Source organism: Poeciliopsis prolifica, unplaced genomic scaffold (assembly GCF_027474105.1).
Source record: "Poeciliopsis prolifica strain line A6 unplaced genomic scaffold, Auburn_PproV2 SCAFFOLD046, whole genome shotgun sequence".
Classification (NCBI taxonomy): Eukaryota; Metazoa; Chordata; class Actinopteri; order Cyprinodontiformes; family Poeciliidae; genus Poeciliopsis; species Poeciliopsis prolifica.
Window position 1 is genome coordinate 566288 of NW_026562421.1, and position 21586 is coordinate 587873.

Consider the following 21586-nt stretch of genomic DNA (forward strand, 5'->3'; position numbering starts at 1 on the left):
GAACAATCAAAGACTTCCAAACTTTTTACATGTTCTGTCACTTTGTACCTCAAACTTCAGTGAATTTTGTTGAAATTTTATTTTATGGACCAATACAAAGTAGTTTGCAAATAATGACACAAATTTCCTCCAAAACGTTCCACACAAAAAAATCAGACCTGTATTTGCATTCAGCCCCATTTACTCTGTTAGCTCAAAATGAAAAGGCACTGCAACCAAGTACCTTCAGAAATCACTTAATTACTTAAAAGATTATAATTGCAGGAGAAGTGTTGACTCTGTGAGTTATTTCTAAATGCCTGCCACACCTTTAAGAATTTATTAGAAAATAAACCATGGATATTTTTGGATCCCCTTTGGTTATGTGCCACTTTAATGCAGACTATCTCACCAAAGCTCAATAAAACACATTAAAGTTTGTGTTTCAGTTGTTTCATTCTAGTTGTTTCGTGTAGAACTGCACTTTTGGACTGCTGAAACTTTTATCCTGGAAGGGGCAGGTAAACCTCCGTCCACAGATCAATACTCTCAGTCTGCACAGGGCAAACATGCTTTGATCACTCAGATCCATTTATGTTTCATTTATAGCTCCAGGGTGAAAGGTGATTCTTTTAAAGACGCTCTCCTTTCTTTGTTTTGCTTTCTGGACCTGGCTATCAGGAGCTAAAATGAGAAGACATTTTATCATATTAAAATTTTTTCCTAAACAAAGTTGTCTTCACTTCATCTCTCATCAGATCCAAACTAAGAATAAAACATGACCAGCTGTTTAGGAATTCAACCATTTTTTAAAATTATTTTTTACTAATGACCAGCATAATTCTAACAGTGAGTTTATTTACCCATTGTTTTTTTTAGGACAAAGCTTGTGTTTCAGCTTGGTACATAAAGAGGACTTTATGCTTCAGAAATACTGACAGACCCAAAAGGCACTGCTTTGTTGCTGGTAACACACACAAGTCCATAAAAGACACTGAATCAAGCTTGTTGCTCCAATTTAAATGCCAGACTGATTGCAAACAAGTAGTTAAAACATTTCTCCCCCATGAACATAAAAAATGTTGATACTAAAGTTATTGCTTGTGGCTAAGTTTAACTCTGTCTAACTTGTATCTTTTTTCCCTACTGCTGCAGCACCCCTGACCCACTTAGGTTGGGAGCAAAAAAGCAAATCGTCCAATCAAGGTAAGGCAGCAATCACATCAGCCGTAGCCTGAATGCTTAAAATAACCACTGCCAAAACAGACTATTTATAAGATGGGAACACAATCCTTTTGAACGACAAAAGGATTGTCGTTCATATAAGTCTGTTGTTTCCTTTATTTGTTCATCACAGTTCCTTGCAAAAGTTGGCATTACCCTTTAGCTTTTCACAACTGGTCACGTTACAGACAGAAAAAGTATTTTATTGGGATTCTTTGTAACCAACATAAAGTAGTACATATTATTATTTGTATTCAACCCCTCTAACGCTGATACTACCAAATAAAACCAAGTACAATCAATCCAGAAGCCACATAATCAATAAATAAGGTCCACCCAGGTGGAATTTTGCTTAAGTATAATAATGGGCAGAGGTCCAAAGTTCAGGTGGGTTTATGGAAGATGGGGAAAAAAGCCGTAAGATGCCCCGTTTACACCGCACATGTGCTTTGGCCAGATTATTTTGAGCTAACAGAGTAATTATGCAAATAATTAACCCTACCCTAACCCTAACCCTTTTTTTGTGAACATTACTTGGAGACATGGTGGTGGCAGCACCATGCTGCAGGGATTGATTTCTTCAGAAATGACAGGGAAGCCGATCAGTATTGAAGGGAAGATGGATGGATTTACGTATGCGGTAACTCTGAAATAAAACCTATTGAGGCTGCACAAGACTTAATCTTTCAGCAACTAGAAAATAAAAGTGAGCAATTATCATTTACCAAGATAGATGTCTTATCATAATAAGAATTTCGACTTATTGTTGTGGTGATAAATTCCAATTAATGGTGTTTAAAATGCCCAAAACTCCTCAGATTTTTAGTTTGACTATTTTCTCCACCGTAATAGTCAATGTGAGTATCTACATGACAGTGAAATTTGAATAATTTATTACTAAATGCACTAACTGGTGATAAAAATATATGGCCTGGTCCTAAGGAAGCATATTACAAATTAGTATGGAAGGAGTATTTGAGTTTGTTGAGCTATAATTGCTGTTTCAGCGATACAGTTACCTAAAATTAATAAATAGTTCATATCGTCACTTTTATTGTTATCACAAAAGTACCACAGAATATTGTGAATATTGTAAGAAACGTTTAACATTTTTAGTCTGAAAGTAGCTGAAACTAAAGGGGATTTGAGTTTTTTCTTTTTATTGCAATACTGGATGAAACAGTGCTGTGTTTTCTTTAGGGTTAATTTGTGGTTGGTTGCACTGAAGAGGAAGTCCATGTGGTTGGTCGAATCATGGAAGTGTCAGACATGCATGTGATGTGATGTACTTTCCTATTGAAGTAATATCACCAAAGAGTTTGTCTGCGCATTAACAGTAGCATGAAAGCCAGGTACAGATTGAGTCAGATCCACATCAGGCTGCATTAAAAACAATAGCAGAGTGCTTACGCAACTGATAAACATGCTGGTGATGGTGTGCCTTTAAAACCAGTGGGTTGTCAGGTGATCAAGGCGGCTCAGACACAGGAGCCTGAGTGCGTCTGTAGCCGGGAGCAGAGTGCCCGAGAGGAGAGCAGCCGAGAGGGAGAGACCTGTTTAGAAAGGAACATGGGGGGGAGATGAAGACTCAGCCACATCACAGAGAGGGGTGCCAGAGACTTATGGTGGTAGGGTCCCTTTAACTGCAGTCTGCTCGTGCTCACTTGCCTTGTGTGACAGCTAACAAGTGTGTTTCTGGCTCAGCTTGATCAAGAAGCTGCGTTTGTGTAAGCCACAACAGTGGCATAAAAAAAGCACAGAGAATTAAGTGCTGCGTCACACTCAGGAAGAGAAATAGTGTGATCATGCGCGCGTGTGCACAGCTGCGTGTGTGTCTGTGTGAGCGCGCACGTACGCATTTGAGTAGACTGTTATGTTTGTCTGGCAGTGTGTGTGTGTGTGTGCGTGTGTGGGTGTGTGTGAGTTGGACGTAGCAATCTAATAGCAGTTCTGCTGTTGCAACAAGATGGAAATAAAAGGAGTGTGTGTGCTTTTCAGTGATGAGCAGAAAGGAATCGAAGGAGAGATACAGAGAGCGAGGGAGAGCAACTCCGAGTCAGTGCAAGAGAGTGATTTTGGATTAGTTGCTACGTCACTTTTTCATGTCGAGAGAAACAGAAGCTGAGATAACAGAAGCCCAGAGTCATCACCTGGACGAGCCACGTTGCTTTTCGGACAGCCTCAGCTTCTCCCCTCTTCTTCTTCTTCCTTGGTAGTTTTGATGTGGTCTGCATTAAGAGTGTGTGTGCGTGTGTGTGTCCGTGTTGTGTAGTTTTTGTGAGTTGGTGCCTGAAATTCAACATGGATGCTGAGGATTTGACACAGTTAGTTACTAGTTGGGTGGCGCTGGTTGCGACAAACAGCACAAATATTCAGTCCGGAATGTTTTTCTAAGAATTCATAGAGGTACAGCTCTGCTTTTCCCCACTCTCTCCTCAAGGAATATGGGTGATTATGTTTTTGCAAATAGGTTAAAATAATCAATGACAGTGCGGTCTGACCCTTCTACTATGCAGTCAGGTAACACACACAGCAATTCAAGTGAAGTTACATAATAAATTTGGGTGTTAATGTCGCATCATGTGGGTCTGTATTAAAATAGAACCAGCTCTGGATCCTTCTGGTTTACTCTGATGAAGTTGATGGAAAGAATCAGCATCCAGACTTGGAAGCAAAGGCTGCTGTATGTTGCTGTCACATACCACTCCGTATCTGGTGTTACTTTCATCATGTGAGTTGTGTTCACCCGCCAGAGCCATTGGGATCTGACAAAACCCTTCCCGAGACACATTTGTTTCTGCGTAGTTAGGAGAGACATAGATGGTGACGCAGTTGCTTCTGGGCTGGACTTCACTGCAACTGGCTAGCACCTCTCTCTTTCCCTCTCATTCTGTTTATCTGTGTTCCTATCTATCTGTCTATCCATCTCCCGGAAAAAGGAGGGAGTAAAATGTCATGGGTCTGGATCAGAAACAAATAGAGAAGAGGAAGAGAGAGCGAGGGAGAGAAGGAAAGAGAAAAACATAAGGTGGAAAGAAAGCACAGATGGGTGCTGAGCTGGACCAAAACAGAGAAAAGTTGTAAACCTTGTTCTTTTTTGTGACTTAGCTTTGGCTTCTCTCCAGTGTACATGCACTGGACTGGACTTCCTAAAGCTGCTGCATCACAAGCCTTCATGCCAAGGCTGCATTCTCATTGGATGGGAGGAGCTTCTCGGGCTTCACAAGCAGCACAGTAGCATTTCATTGGCTGAAAAGAACAAGCAGCTGACATTCAACCTCTGATTGGCTGGGATGCATTGTTTTCTCTCAGTAAGGTTAAGCACTCACTGGAACACTTTTCTGTGAATACATAACTTAGTTATTGCACAGTAGTTCATTGTTGACACATGTTGATTTTGGATGTGGAAAACAATAGAAATTTGTCCTATTGTTAAAGACATTTGAAGATGCTCTTCATTCCATATCTAAGAGGAGAAGGAATAACAAAACAATTTGATATCAAGTGAGTCACTCTTCCAGGAATCTTCCCATGAATTCTCAGTGACATATGATTTCTTTTCTAGGAAACTAAAGAGCTCATTGAATTCAGACTTCTCCGGACTGTCAGTAAAGGAAATCTGCTGGTTATAGCACAGCGTTTCCTGTTCATATTAGAAATTTCAAAAAAACCTCCAAAATGAGAGAGAGGGGTTTTTTTTTATGTTTTTTCTGGCTTGATCCCCAGTATGCAGAATATGGAGCGTTTCCGAGACGTTCAAAGAGCATCTGCTGCTTATGTTCTGCATTGCAGTCGCTGCCTGTGCTAATGGCATAGCACACTTTATACCATTATGCACCTTTAGTTCAAATTTTCAGTCAACAAATCTTAACTGTGGTGCTTACAATGTGAAGCCCTGAGGATTTAGTTTTATCTGCAAAAATATGACCTGACATTTCCAGATTTTCACAAGAGTTAAAAGAATATTAGAGAAGGAAGAGCTTGATTGCATTTCCATAGAAAACAAATCTTCTTTCAGTCTTTGAGAAACTGCCTTATAGTGAAGACAGAGACTAAATACCTGAAAACAGTTATTGAAGTTTTAATGATTCACATTGCAATGTGCTATGTAGCAACTGTTGGAAATTGTTGATATATATGGATGCTTTATTTAGATTGCTTTTTAATATAAGAAGATATAATAATGTGCTTAAAATCATTTCATTTATAGACCTTCCTGCAGTGAAAAGTCATTAATTATTTATATTCGGAGTAATGCTACCGCTCACTGCTGCATGAAAGGGCAATTATTGAAAAAAATATGTATATTATGATTTTAAAACAAAGATGTCTGGGTCATCATATGATTGGCATTTTTAACTAGCTTTAGCATCTTAATGTTTTTTAATAATAATGTTCTTTACTACAAGGCTCAGAACAGTGTACTAGTACCAAACAAGAACTTGATTTTGACTTGGTCTCCAGATGCCCAGATCTTTAATCCAATTGATCTGTATGATGTGTGAGCAATAAGTCTCATTTGCTGAGAAAAGGATTGCACTTTGTGAAGTTCATCCTTTGTTATTTTGGCTACAAAAAATGGGCCCAGTGCACTGTTAGGCCAGGGGTTATAATGTTATGCCTGATTGTTGTATAAAGAGCTATGTAGAATTACTATACAGACCAAAGGTCTATAAAGTACCATTGTACACAATCAATTTATATTAAACAAAACAAGTTTTGTCAAGTTAATTGCTTCTCTATGTGTTTCACTGTGGTGAAGTTTAATCTCCAAGAGCAAACTTAAAAATGTACTGCTGTGTGAAAGTTTCTCTATAAATGTGGACATGTATTTATCCCCACTGATTTTCCTTGTGTGCTCTGCAGTCTCATTGCAAATGTGTCGTTTATCACTCTCCCAAGGCCTCCTGTCCCTTTAAATCTTTTATAAGCATTACACAACAGGTCGAGTAGCACACAAGCAACAAACAACCCGAAAAAGAACAGGGCAGGGTGGAGCGAGCCAGGCAAAGGAATCAGACACCTATGGCCAAGGGAGGCCCTCTGATCAGAGCTGTCACTGTGGCTACCATGCAAACAGACTCAAATACAACATCTTAATACTCCCTCACGGTAACAAACGGCTCGGCCTTGTCCACCTGAAGCCTGATAAATGGCTCGTAAATGTTGTGGAAAAGTTCCTGTTGTGACTATTCTAGGCTGGGACAGGATTTGCTTGATTTACCTGCTTGTAAAAATTACAGTTTCTCAATAGCTTGTTCACCTGAATATTAACTGCGAAAACTTCAGGGTTAAAGAACAAGGAAATTAGAGATGGTTGGCTAGTTTTCTACTTAGTTGAGGTACTTGGCAACAAGTCAGTGAACTGGCCACTACCTGTCCTTGCCCCACCCTCTCTGTGCATTGTAGCTTTGCTTCTGCGTCATGGCTCTCATTGCCAGCAATTGACTGCTACTTCCCTCCTCGTTTCCTCTTGTAGGGGTTGGAGACTAACAAACTATCCTCTATTCTTCCAAGCAATAGAGAGAACGGGATTAATCTTGTTTGTATGCAGGTGAGTCTGTAAGCCAGAGGTATACAACACAGAGGAAGTATTTTGAGTGCATGTGCTGTTGTTGTTTGGTCCTTCAACGTCCATGTAGTTTGGATTATATTTCAGATGACTTGTGTGGGTGTGTTAGAGGGAAAAGAGTGACTGAGAAGTCCACAGGGCTTTTTTACAGTGCTTTTTCACTTAATCATTTGCTTTTGATGTCTTTATCTACTTCCTCTGCTTCCCTTAATTCATTTTTTTTAACAGACTATGACCCAGAGTCCATAAACCTGTGTCTTAAACCACCCTGGAGTTCATGCTGGCAGTCGGTGGCGGACCTTGCATGATTGATACAAACCCATGAATGAATCTGTCGTTTCCTGATTAACGTGTAATCAACGAAAAGGTAACTACCATCTATGTTTCATTACTTATTAACAGTGGCTTTTGTTCTTGTCTTGTCACTAAAAACGTATTTATGATATAAAAAAAAAAATCTACATGTTCATTTTAGATTTTTTACAAATAGAATGAAGGGGTTTCTCTTTGAAAGAGTTTTAAACTTCTTCTGTTTACTGTAGAAAAAGCCAGCTCAGGTTTTACTGATCTGCATTACTTAGCTTTTTGACTAGGTGATCAAATGATGTCCAAAATACATAAAACTGTCAAATAGTCCTTTAAATTTAAGAATATAAATTTTAGAGTCCATAAACGGAGGTTCAGGTTTTTTTTCATTTTCTCGTACAGTGTTTAGACCATGTCTTATTTACATAACTATGTTGACTGGATATGCAAATAAATAGCAGAAAGCATGTCTGCAGGGCACATGATGGAAAGTCTTTTTCCTTTTCAAGCTTCCGCTCTGCCCCCTGACACAATAATGCCCTGGGCAACGAGCCATTTCAAAATCAAAAACAGCTGCTGACTCGGATCACGAGCTTCACCAGTCACTCAACCTTTAAGGCTGATACTATGTACATCACAGGGGAATGCAGTGCCCCCCTAGATGAATTACACCTGAATCATCCCTGCTGGTGATCCCTTACAGATTCTGAAAGCCTAACTGGACACTCATCTCGTTGTGTAATGGGGCTTTAATTTATTCGGTAAAACACAAAAGTGTGGATCTGCCCTGTTTTAGGCACTAAAGTCTCCAATGATGCAGCTTTTAACTTTGACTTTACTTCTACTGCTCCCAAAGGTGCAGTATTATAAATATTACTGATGTCAGCAATCCCAGCTGAAACAGAGAACCTCTGTATAACTCTGTTGTGAGTAGATGCCATGGATCTCTGAGTCATAGTATTGTGGGTGTTTGGTTGATGCATAATTCACATCTGCAGACAATGAGTGAAATAAATGACTTTTAGTTTTCATCCACAAAAATATGCATTTGTATACAACTCCTACACCTCAACAAGTTTACATTATGTATGACTAAGCAAGTGTGACTTAAAGTTACTGCAAATTTGAAAACGTGCAAATTTGCTTCCAGGATTCAAACGTATCTGCACAACTCCATATTTACTGTTTCTGTCAGATATGTTGTAGTCGTACTTACTCTGCAATAAGTATTTATCCCCAATAAACAGATGAGGCAACTTATTGGAAAAGTTTTCTTGAACTTCAACACGCTCATTCACATGACAAACTGTTTTCTTATTTCTTTTCAACTTATACAACTATCACTGAGAAATATGGTGTACATGGTTGATGTACACCATCAACCAGAAACAGTTGTTCTGTTTCTGGTGTAGAAACAGAACAACTGTGGAGGAAAACTTGCTAGAGACATTTGTGCCTGGGAGGCTACAATAGAATAGTGTAGATCAAAAATATATGTTGTTGTTGTTAGAGTGACCCAAATTCTGGATCTAAATCCAGATGAAAATATGTTGCAACACTTGAAAGTGAATATTTGCAGAAAATCTCCATGCGGTCCAACTGAACTTGAGACACTTTGGAAAGAATTGACAAAAATGTCTAGCCTTTAGAAGTCCAAAATTGCTAAACAAACCAACATACATATCACATAAAACTTGCAAGTGAAGTTGCAGCAAAAGGTGGTTCTACCATCAATGCATCAGATGGGGTGCATACAAAACCATGCCACAATGTTATGGCATGGGTAAATTTCCAATCATATGATAAAGAATGTAAAAAAATTGTTTAATTCCTGTTTAAATTAACACTTTTTATTATTATTATTATTATTATTATTATTATTATTTTATTTATTTTATTTATTTTTTTCAGATTCAACTGATTATTCCACACTGCTGATGGATTTCACCAGTAGTGCCCCCTTTGGAAGCTGGTTTCAGATGGTGGCTTAGAGTGTTGTCATCTGTCTAGCACCATTTGAAATCAGTGTTCTTTGGGTGGGAAGTGTTTCATTGCACTGGCAGAAGGCAGAAGCAACAGCAAGCTCGTCACCATAGATATGGAATAATGAAATGTAAAGAAACACACGCAACTCTGAGACTCACTCCTTAAAGAACGTCAAGTTTCTGAGCTCCAAGTCATGTCTACCAAGATGTTTTTCACTTTTCAAGACCCTTTGTCCTATCTCCAAGGTTGACTGATTTCTTTTGGTGTTCAGAGTCTGTTTCTCTTTCTAGCACCATTTGAAATCGGTTACAATGAAGGACAGATCTCATCATGCCTTAAGGAGGAAACTCTGCTGCATTGTGGGCTTTCTTAGACTGGGTGGAGCGAAACTTGACATTAAGGTTATAACTAAGAAAAGCTACATTAATGTGCATGTGGAGAGGGGTTATGCTAAATTTTAATAAGTATGAAATAAACTATCATGTCACTTAAATTCTTTAGATTTGAAGCTATTCCTCTTTTTATCCACAAGGTGGCAGTATGATATTAGGTATAGAATGTCCACCAAGCAAAACCCACACTAAGTCTAGCTATAGATATAAATTGGACATGGTGCGTTTTAACTTGATGTATCATTTGAAAACAACAAATTGAGCACACAGTGTGCAAAAAAAAAAAAAAAAAAATCAACAACTTTTGTGTTTTACTTGTCTGGGTTGAATCGTCTTGTGGAGGATTTAAGTTTGCAAGAAGGAAAGTAAACCGTCTGCCATTTAATTATGGTTATATTCAATAAAAAGTGGAGGATTTTGAACTAACCTTTGAGGAAACAAAGACTCCTCATAGTGTAAGTTAGACTTTTCAAGAGTCACCGGGGTAATTTTTCCTACCAGTAGAGGGAGCCACAGGGTCAAAATGGAAGGTACAGTGAGTCACCGTGGGTGTCTGCTTCCTCCCAACATCAGTAAATCAGTGGATCATTAAATTGTAGTGTCTATTTTTATTTTTTTGTATTTGCTTTGTTTAACTCGACCCTCTTGTCTCCAGGCTGAGAGCTGAAGGTGGTGGGGGGCATCCAGGAGGACTGGACCTCTGTGCTGTGCGAGTGACCGGTGTTGGGATTTCATCACAATCAAGTGTCTGTTCCCAAGTGCTTGGGGTGATTTATTTGGATTTATTCATTTGTTTTAGAAACCAGTTCCTCACATTTGGACTGCCCTCCCCCTTCTGCTATGCATTCCCTTCCCATTGTGGTTCTTTAAATTTTAATTATCTTTTAAAACATGGAACAATAAAGTGTAATTATTTTTTTTTGGTGGAATAAAGTCTTGTTCTCATCCATAAGAGATCTATTTCCTTGGGCGCAATTCCCAAGGTGGCGTTGCTGACACCTTCTGGTTACCCTGCTTTGAGAGGCAGAGTATCAGATTCATACTCTTGTGGTGCGACTCAAGAAAATGGATCAGCAAAAGTTTATTTACACAGGTTATAAATACGCAAAGGTGGAGATCCGTCAAAGAGGAAGGGAGTTCCAAAGTCCTGGAGTCGCACAAAGGCTGTGTCTCCTTTGTTTTTTTTAAGGGGGACAATTAATGGGATGTCAAGGCCCTGATGGGGGTGAAGTTCCAAGATGTAAATTGGTGTCTGGAAGAGGAGGATTTGCTTGAAGCCGTACGATTGCCAGCTGTTTAAGAGACATGAGCTAGAGGTGTTATGGTAGAATTATGAGAGCACAGGGAAAATCTTCATTTGGGAAAAACACTATCTGACACTAGACCTTAAAACACTTTTGTTGGTTTATAAATCTCTTAACAGCTTTGCACCAAAATACATTAAAGACCTGTTGCTGTTGTATCAACCATCCAAACCACTTAGGCCCTGTGGGTCTAATCTGCTCATTGTGCATACATTGTCTTTTAAATTATTAGAAACATTGTTTAGAATATCTGAACCAAAATCAAGGTATCCAAGGAGACCAGGCATGCCTTTCTCTGCATTTTCCAAAAAATGGAATCCCAGAACTAGATGCCAACATGAATAAGATCTTCCTAAACCAGAAACTTCACAAATCACTGAAACACTGTAAAAGCAAAGATGTCTCGGTGAACAAATAAATGAATCAAATTGATTCAATGGAAACATGATTTGTTTTCAAGCAGGTCAAATTACTGAAAATCTAATGTATTTTTTTAAAAAAATATTGATTAGAAGTAAAAAGTATTATTTATTGTACCAAGGTGCCCATGGAGACCAAATATGGTTTTTCAGAGCATTTTTTAAAAAGGGGGACAAAAATGTCGTAGTTTCCCAGCAACTGGTTCTCATCAACAGCTGTGATTGACTGGCGCATCTGTCTCAGCTCCACCGTGAAATGATTCTATTGAAAGAGGGCCTGTTTCAGGGCTTTTCCCTGTTGATGATTGGCTTGGGTAAGTACTAACTTCTTTTCTACTTCTGATAGAAGTAGAAAAGTTCTTATTGTTCATTTCATAAAGTCTATTATTTTCATATGTGCCAGGCATCTTTTCACACAAGGGCTTTCAAGACACAGAGAAACACATAAATACGGGTGGACACACATAAATACTCTTTAACTAAAAAGTCTCCTATTTTTAAGGTGCCAGGTCTTCATCTTTAATGTAAGATATCAACTACCCACTTATACTTATAAACATCAAAATAAAACTGTTTAAGCTGATAAGTACATTCCCATAAATGTATTGAAAATTTGAATCCTCAGATATCTTATCAATTTCTCTGGCCCAAGTATACCTGTTTGTGACAGCCGAAACAGGAAACGTTACTATGAGAATAAGTCTTCTTCTTATAACTGATTGTGTGAATTTTCTGAATTATTTCTCATTCAACTTATTTTTTAATGCTCAGGATGCTTGCAAATTGCATACAACAGTGGATTAACAGTAGAGACAAAACCTTGTTTGGTGGCAAAAAAAACCCAACAACAACAACAAAAAAAAAATATAGGCAAGAGAAGAACTGAAGAAGAGACTTTTAAAGAAACTTGGCGGGTGATTGGGGAAGAAGGCCATTGACAGAGCAAAAATTGGTGAAAATAAAAGCGGTGCCAATGAGATGGTTTCATAATCAGGGAGAGAGAGAGAGAGAGAGAGAGAGAGAGAGAGAGAGAGAGAGAGAAAGAAAGAGAGAATCCTGCACTGCAGCTCATAGTGAAGCGTGGCCTAGGGTGACCACCAGGGGGGCCCCAAGAGCAATATATATATTTTTTTATTTTGGCCAATATAAAGAATGATTTCTATATGGTCAAATATTATTAAAACTTGTTTTTGTGAATCTAATCACATAGAAATTATTACTAAATCAAAAGTTCCACTTAGGGGGCCTCCTAATGGCTCCTTACACAGTCACTAAGTTTTGCTTTTGTTGAAACCAAAGCTAAATCATTTAACCCTTTTGGTGTAACAAATGACCAAACAACAGGGAAACAGAGGGTTGTCCCGTCAGACTATCAGTTCCCAAAACCACCACAATAATTAAAAGAAACCTCGTAAAGCACACATTGGGTCAGTGCCATCGTATGTAAATAGATATGCTATCCTCCTCTATGCATGTGCTTTTCATGGATCTCATTAGGTGAAAAGATAAGTGTTTTCTCCCAATCAAAGCTTTAATATGTTATAAAACATGTCTTCCATATATATCATTTACCATTTATATTAAAGCACGCCCATTTATTTTTTATGATTGTTATGAAGTCTGTCTACGTTTAGGTTGTTTTTACATCTGGATGTTATTTTTTATTATATATCTATTATATTTGTGATTTTTTTTTTCTCCTTAGGGTTAGCCATTGGGTTTTTGCTGAGGCATGTGGTTCCTATCACTCAAGATCAAATGAATTGGGTGAAAGTCCCAGGAGATTTACTTTTTGACATGCTTGAGTTTTTTGCTATCCCTCTCATTGTGACAAGGGTGATTGCAGGCAAGTTAAAAATCCAGACACTTTCTGTGTAAACTTGTAAATGTTAGCAATAGATTTAAAATGTGCTCACTTTTTTGTAGATATTCTGTATCAATGTTGCTCAAAACACTTGATATTCTGATATTCTTATCATTTATTTTTTTGTGGCTAATAAGTGTTGAAAGATGAAGACCAGTTCAGACATTTAGATTATTGCTTGGACACGCATGAACTGGTATGTTGTCTTGCTCATTGCTCAGGCACCAGGTGAACTTCTGGTTCTGATCTCTTTTCTCAGAAGTAACTGGATTAAAAAGCAAATTGCCTGGGAAAACAGGCATCTTCACAACAACGTACATCTGTGGCTCTACCATTCTGGCCGTATCTATTGGTGACTTTATAATGGGCAGCACAGATTAACATAGATTTATCAAAACAGTCATAGTGTGTATTGTGTAATTGTTTTGACATACCGCCTGTGACTGTGTTGCAGGAATGACTCTAGTGATCCTGGTCAAGCCAGGTATGGATTACACAGATTTTGACAGAAGAACCGTTAACACAGACATGCCATCCTCCTCTATGCATGTGCTTTTCATGGATATTATTAGGTGAGAAGATAAGTGTTTAGACAAAATTTCTGGTTTGCATATTCAGGTTGTAATTTGAAGAAGTTAAAATAGAGATTGTTGTTATCTCTGACAATTATAAATCAAAACTTTCTTGGTTTATGTGAAATTCTGAAATTATGGAAAAAAACATCCTCATGTTCCATCCATCCATTATCTAATACAATTATGCCTAGTGTGGTTGCAAGGGGTGCTGGTGTCAATGGGTTAGAAGCGGGTACACACTGGAAAGGTTGCCAGACCATTTCAGTATCCTCATGTTTTGTATCTTTAAAATTTACAAGTACTAATTTTTTGTCTGGATCTCCACTGACTCGCATAGGAACATTGTTCCAGAGAGCTTCGTTCAGGCTTTCTACGAGAGGGTAGGTTTTTATTCAGCTCCACAACTCACTGTGTAACTTTCCATGTTGGATTTGGAAAGTTTAAAAAAAAGTTTCTTTGTTTTTTTGCAGTACAAGACAGAGATTATTCCGGTTCAATTAAGAACTTCTAGAAGACTCTCCGTTGATCCCTCAGTAGTGAGTATTTTCTCCTGATCTTTGTTCTTTTTCTAGAGCACCTTCCAAAAGTATTTATAACTCTTGAGCTTTTTCACATGTTGTCACATTACAACCACAAACGTGATGTTTTCACATGTATTTGAGCCAGGATTTGATTGCAGGGATCCATAATATGGACATGCTTTCACCTGAACCATTCCATTATAGATATGGACTGAATGTGGCTGTTCTGCTGCAAGGGGAATGTCCTAATTTTCAACCGAGATCTGTTCTATAAACACAACAAAATTAATGCCATTCTTGCTGACAAATTTCACCCTTTGCATGCAGAGTTCCAGTTTCTGCCTTTTGGTCTCTGTCTCAAACTTCTTAGTATGAAAAGCAGCAGGTACAGGCACTCCTTTGTTCCTACTGCAATTTTTCTTTTTAACACAGGACAAGGTAGGGTGACTTGCATTCGATTGTTAGTGTTTGTATGAACTGTCGGTCAACATATACACTGCTGTACTCTCCCCATTATGTATTGATTTATATTTGATGTCTTTTTTGGTATGTTTCATTATTCTTTATTTTTAAATGTTGATACCTTGTCCTTTAGTTTTTAAACTAAAGGACAATGTTTAAAAACTAAACTTTGTCGAGTTTACCAATTGGTGTTACACCAATTAATGTTACACACAATTGGGACAATTGGGACATAAATAAATCTGAATTTGAACCTGAATCTGAATTTTCCTGGACTTAGCTCCATCCACCAGCTTCCCTGTCCCTGCAGAAGAAAGGCAAATGAGCACACATGTGGATAACTGGATGTACATTGGCTAATGAAGGGTTTACAGCATAAGGTTCAGCTAAATACACAAATAATTTTTTTGATTTTTACATGTAAAGGTTTTATAGACCTTGAATTTGTTTCTTTGCATTTCACAATTATGCAGTCCTTTGGAGAGGCATTTTGCAAACTAAATGAAAATAATGTACATCAAAGTTTATAGCTTTAGTGTGACTTTTTGTGGAAACGTTATATGTATTGTTCAACAATGTGCTGTACTTCTTCAAAACTGCCCTTAGAGAGTTAGGTTCACCACATTTGTGTTTCTAGAAACAAAATGGCACTGAGATGCAACTGAGAGGCAAATATGTTGCTGGAGCCAACATGATAGGACTGATCTTCTGGTCTTTCACCATCGGATTCATGTTAAACAGGGTGGGAATCAAGGCCAAAGCCACTGTGAAGTTCATCAGAATCCTCAGCAATGCAATAACAATCATATACAACTGGATGCTATGGTAAGATCAAGCACTACATCATTTCTCTTTTTTACCAATTTAGATTAAATTTTAATACTCAAAAAAAATTTGTCTTAATTAGTTCAGGTCAGACAAAAGGGCAAATCATTCGGACCATACCACTGACATTTGATTCCAGTTTTTGTATTTACATAAGGAAGCTGTTTTTTTTAAATTATTTTTACTAATAAACAGGGAGTTGAAATAATTTAGAAACACTCATTTTCTTTAACCCCTTTTTTTTTTTTTTACTGTCCTTTGTTTCAGGTACTTGCCAATAGGCCTTTTGTTCCTGGTTCTGGAGCACGTGTTGGATATTGATGACTGGAGCACGTTCATGAAACTTGTCAGATATATAGGGGTACTTTTTCTAGGGTAGGTCCACCTTGTCCATTGCAGCTTTGTTTCTTCTGCTCCTAAGGTGGCAGCGCTGAACTCTGCTTAAAAAGGAAAGACATGTATTTATGGTACTACTCCTACTCCTTCCTTACGCTTAGAGGATAAAAAGATCAGTTCTTACGAATACAATCATTTTCAGTCCAGTTCAATCAGTTTTCTCCAGAAGTTCTAGCCCTAAGAGGTTTTGTTATTGCTGGTGAACAAACAGCATTATGAAGACTGTTACAGTCCAGCCGGTAAGGCAAGAGGGTAAATGTATATAAGGAAATATTCTTTTTTTTAATTTTTCTAAAAATTATTAACAAAAGGACTTCAAAAGCAAATCTCAAAAATGTAGGAGCATAGACCCAAAAGAAAATATCAACCTAAGTAGATGTTACTGTGCAGCTATGCATCATTTTCCTACTGTGTGTTAGTATATCATATAAAAACTCCCTAATACATGGAGCTGTCATAAAGTGTCAACATTGAAAGCTAAGTGAATATATTTTCATTGAATGTTTTTAACAATAATCATAATTTTGTTGTCTCTTTTCAGGCTTGGAATCCACTCCTTTCTTGTTCTTCCATTGATTTACTTTGTGTTCACCCAACGAAACCCCTTTCTCATCTTCATTCAGGTTTCCAAGGCTTTGTTCACCTCATTGCTCATGGGGTCCAGGTGATATGTTCTGTTTGTTTGTTGTCAAAGTGTGACACTTTTGTAGTTTCCTCATACAAACGGTTTGCCAATAAAGGATGTGCTTTCTGTCAAAGCGCCGCCACTCTTCCAATCACCATTCAATGCTGTGAAGAGAACTTGAAGGCCAATGCAAGATTCTGCAAGCTCATGTTGCCAATAGTTGCCACCATCAACATGAACGGGTTGGCACTGTATGAAGTGATCTCCATCATGTTTTTTGCCCAGATGAGTGACATCCTTTTGGATTTCAGCCAGTTAATCACCATTTGGTAAGTTGGTTCCTAGAAATACCTAGAATTGAGAAAAGATGCATGCTGGGATTGTTAAGAGGAATACAGTTGTATATTATAGTTGAGACAAAAATGCTCATGAGCATTTCCAGCTACTTGGTTTGCAGTTCCATTAAAGGAGATTGTGCTTGGCTTGCAGCTTGACCTGTTGCATTTCAAGCTTTGCAGCTGTCGGTGTTCCAGCAACGGGATATGCAGCCACTGTCCTGATTTTCACATCTGCGGGACTACCTGCACATAATGCCTCTCTTCTGCTGCTCTTTGAGTGGTTTTTGTAAGTTTAACTTGTTACTCATCACTTACTATGCTGTGTGCACAATTATTAGGCAAGTTTTAGTTTTGACCAAATTATAATTTTTATGCATATTTTCCAATTCCAAGCTGTACAATCTTGAATGGTTTTAGAACATAAACATGTCAGCTGGTGTGCATTTTTTTAATGAGGGAGTGTGGGCCTAAGGAGATCAACACTGTATGTCAAATTGTGCATAATTATTGGGCAGTTTCTTTTCCTCAGGCAACAAGTGCCAAAAAAGAGATTTAAGTGACTCTGAAAAGTCCAAAATTGTAAAAAGTCTTTCAGAGGGATGCATCACTCTTGAAATGTTAAGATATTTGGGCATGATCACAGAACCATCAAATGTTTTGCTGCAAATAGTAAAAGAGACACAAGAAGCATGTTGAGAAAAAAAGAAGTAAAATAACTGCCAAAAATTTGTGAAAAATCAAACATGTAGCTCTAGGATCCCATTATCTTCCAGTGCTGTGACATTCCAGAACTGCAACCTACCTTGAGGGCCAAGAAGTATAAGATGTTCAGAGTTCAGAGACATGGCCCAGGTAAGGACGGCTGATCACCACTGCATGAGTTGAAACATCAAAACTGGACTAAGACACATCTGAAAACAGATTTTTCAAAAGTTTTATGACCTGATGAGATAAGAGTGTCTCATGACGGATCAGATAGATTGACCCATGGCGTGATCAGTAATGAGCACTTCTTATCAGACGGCAGGAAGGTAAAGACAGTGTACCGGTATGGGCCGGTATTATTAAAGATGAGCCAATCTTCAACTTTTTGGGTTGAAGATGGACTCAAAATTAACTCCCAACCTACTGCCAGTGTTTAGAAGACACATTCTTCAAGAAGTGATTCAGGAAAAAGGATGCATCTTTCAAGAAGACCATAATTTTTATGCAGGACAATGTGTCATCATATGTATCAGAGTACTCCACTATGTGGCTAGCCAGTAAAGACCTTAAAGATGGGGGAATAATGAAGTGGCCCCCCTCCTCATCAGACCTAGACCGCATGAAGAACTCGTGGGCCCTTCTTAAACGGGTTGGATTGACAGAGAGTTCTGTAGTTGTTCAATGATACAATGAATCCTCAAAACAACAACTTCCATAATAATTGTGCACACAGTACACATGTTTAACAATCATGTCATGTAGTCATTTTGGATGGAGTTACATTTGTCTGCTATCAAAAGCTTGCAGTTATTTCTGACCAAGACATAGCCCAACAGACTGCAATTAGAACTGAAGCAAAAAGGTCTCATTGAGGCTGAGATGCACAAACATCTCCATTCAGTTTTTTCTGCAAACAAAAATACTAATATGAGTCTTGAGTCGCCTACTTGTGGGGAGAGCCTGTATAGCAATGATTGATAAAATTACCCTTGGAGACTAATTTTGTTTCCAGGAACAGCCTAAGCTGGAGAAGAGCTGGTGCATTTGGTTGTTGTATACTGAGGGACAAAAAACTTTCAAGAAAAACATAGTTGAGTCTGACAGCATATTTGTTCTCTTCTTATATGCTCTTCAGAGGCCATTTCACTACCATAGTCAATGTGCTAGGAGACTGTTATGGTGCGGCTCTCATCAGTCATCTGTGCAAAGATGAGCTCTTGACCCTGGACAAATTAACAAGGTAAATGAAATAATTAAAATGATGTGTTCATCTGCAAAGACATAATGTTGCAGAAAGTATTCACTTCCTTGTCCAGATCAATCAATTCAGATTTTCCAGTGCTTTTTGCTGCTACTTGAAATCCAACAAATAGGATGTTCTCAGAAAGAACAGTGAATTTGAGCATGGTACCATGATATGATACCCCCTGTAGATTCCAGGCATTACATTTTGTCTGCTGTACTCTAGACCAGTGTGGACATGTTGTCTAGAGTTTCAAATCCTGCTTCAAAAGTATCAAAAAACATGCAGCAAAGACTTTCCTTCTTGGACTTTGGAAGACAAATCATCTCTCCGAAGAGATTTTTCCCAAGAGAGAAGGGCCACACATTCTAGCTGACCTTTTTCTTTCCACAGAGAAAGATCCTCCATAGCAGTGGCGGAGCCAGAGGAGTGGCCGGGGTGGCACTTGCCACCCCCAACAGAGCCCTTGCCACCAGTGGCGGAGTCAGAGGGGTGGCCGGGGTGGCACTTGCCACCCCCAACAGAACCCTTGCCACCAGTGGCGGAGCCAGAGGGGTGGTACTTGCCACCCCCAACAGAGCCCTTGCCACCAGTGGCGGAGCCAGAGGGGTGGTACTTGCCACCCCCAACAGAGCCCTTGCCACCAGTGGCGGAGCCAGAGGGGTGGCCGGGGTGGCACTTGCCACCCCCAACAGAGCCCTTGCCACCAAGGGCGGAGCCAGAGGGGTGGCCGGGGTGGCACTTGCCACCCCCAACAGAGCCCTTGCCACCCCTACTGCCACCCCACTGGAAATGGTAATTTTAAAATATAATACTTATGAGATCGGCAAAGATTTGCCAGGAAAACTGTAATTTCCGACTGTCTCTGAAGGCAGCCCGATGCCCGACGCTGTTCATTGGTTAAATTGACATGTGGGTCCTGCTTGATCCAAAACACATCCGCGGCTTTAGAGTACACTGGAGAGGAGTTTTGCAGGTATTTACATTTTACCGCTCAGCGGTAACCGCTGTTACCTTCCTAATGAGAGGCGGCACTTGTCATACATTTCTAAAAAGAAAAAAAAAATGGTTGTGCACCGCTGCGTAGTGCCTCGTTTATTATATTAGCCATGCTATTGCTGGTAGGTCGTGTTTTAGAGAGATTGTTTTAACATATGTTTTAGTGCACATGCTGCCCTCTAATGTTTTATATCTCCCAGCTCTTGCTTGAAATGTGTTTGGTAAGAATATGTGAAAAACCATTAAGTTTTATAATGACTGAAATGTAAGTAGGCTATGTCATATGAAAGCGTTGAATTATAACCTTACTAGTTATATAAATTAATTTTGAACGAAAGGAAACAAATATTTTTTTTCCTTTCGTTCCATGGAACGGTCCATTTGTATATGGACCCCTCTGATAAAGCCTTGCTCACCCTTTGGCCACCCCTTGAAAAAAAGTCTAGCTCTGCCACTGCTCCAAAGGGTTATCACCAATGTCATTAAATTATTAACTCCTCCCTCACTATACTCCGATGAACTCTACATTCCTTTTGACTCAGGAAAGAAAAGTGAAAATCAAACAATCAGAAACAATCAAACACACTAGTGAAATATAGTCTATTTCATCTTCTGCCTTGTAGAAGAAGATGGAGGACAATAAAGGGTCAAACAAACAAGTTTGACTGTAGTTTTTAACACCACTGGTTATTGGTGAACAGACTACCTGTCAGATTACTATCCTCTAATCATAGCAGGAGATGATCTACTTATACACTCAAAATGTGTGAATCTAATTTTATTTCTTGTATTATTGAATTCTATTTCTGTATTAAGTGCCGTTTTATTATTTAGTCCTGCTTTTTATGTCTTACTCTGCGGGAGCTGCATCGCGTTCTTACTGATGTGGTAATGATAATACACTTTGGTCTCCTAACAACTGGGTTTGTCAGTAGACATGACAACAACTGCTCAAACACTGTTAGCAGTTTTCAGCCTGTACAGGAAGGCGAGGTGGGGATTCATTATTTGGTAACGTTCACTAGAAGTCGGGCTCAGCCCATTTGTTTTAAGACACTGAAATTCCTAATGATTTAGCACACCAAGGCATTCTTCACTATTTCAAGCTCCCATCCTTGTGGGAACAGTTTGAAAATGGCCTCTTCCTGTTCTCACGTGACTTTGCACCAGTGCACAAAGCAGGTTCCATGACACAGACACGTAAGCTTGTGGTAGAAGAACTTTACCGGTCTGCTCACATCATATGTAACTGCATGGATTGAGATTAGGATGATGCTCGGGTACGTGTGTATGTGTGTGAGTGTGTGAAGGCAGATGAGTGAATACTTTTGTCAACATTGTGCACATCCAGTTCTGAATTATGTTAGTGTTTTCTGTAGTATTCACTCAGTGAGCCACATATTTGTATTTTTCTATGAAACGTTGAGTAAAATATGGGCTCAAGTTCTTGTTATGTAATATAGCAAATATCTAGAATGTAGACTTTTATAAGTTATTTTCACTGAGTAGAAAGACATGAGACATTTTGGTCACAGTTTGTCCAGATTGCTATTAACCATGTTTTCCATTTTGCCTGTTAGCATACGTCCCACCACTGAGCTGGAGCTGGACTTACTCTGTTTGGAGTCCGACAACGAGCTCATCCCTTCCTCTTCCGCAGGAGGTAGTTCACCTACGTGAGGGGATCATCTCAGCACCATATTAGCCCCTACATAAAAAGCCTGAGGACAGGAATGTCAGCGTCCTGGGGTGTCTGAGCTGATCATTTCCTTGTTTTAATATAATTGTTGCTATCAGGATGGTGTCATAGCAGTTTATTCATCTGTATTTAGTTTCTATTTTATTCATGTT

The 21586-nt window shown here is 38.8% G+C and overlaps 1 protein-coding gene across 2 annotated transcripts; it reads left to right on the plus strand.

Annotated features, from left to right (window-relative positions):
• Positions 1-10452: 10452 nt before the first annotated feature.
• Positions 10453-21531, plus strand: LOC129377177 (excitatory amino acid transporter 3-like). 2 transcript variants are annotated; one of them, XM_055056954.1, is made up of 14 exons: positions 10453-11496; positions 12888-13028; positions 13306-13398; positions 13501-13618; positions 13959-14001; positions 14092-14157; positions 15242-15429; positions 15697-15804; positions 16367-16489; positions 16585-16779; positions 16940-17074; positions 18629-18733; positions 19130-19531; positions 21316-21531. In XM_055056954.1, the coding sequence occupies exons 1-14, from the start codon at positions 11439-11441 to the stop codon at positions 21413-21415; spliced, it is 1875 nt and encodes a 624-aa protein (XP_054912929.1). In that variant the 5' UTR covers positions 10453-11438; the 3' UTR covers positions 21416-21531. The 2 variants fall into 2 exon arrangements, with proteins under 2 accessions (XP_054912929.1, XP_054912930.1); XM_055056955.1 differs by lacking the exon at positions 19130-19531.
• Positions 21532-21586: the final 55 nt, after the last annotated feature.

Coding starts and splice junctions, on each gene's coding strand:
- LOC129377177 (XM_055056954.1), top strand. CDS start 11,439: ATGATTCTATTGAAAGAGGGCCTGTTTCAGGGCTTTTCCCTGTTGATG. Junction 17,075..18,628: donor CTGCTCTTTGAGTGGTTTTT/GTAAGTTTAACT, acceptor TATGCTCTTCAG/AGGCCATTTCACTACCATAG. Junction 18,734..19,129: donor ACCCTGGACAAATTAACAAG/GTAAATGAAATA, acceptor TTCTTTCCACAG/AGAAAGATCCTCCATAGCAG.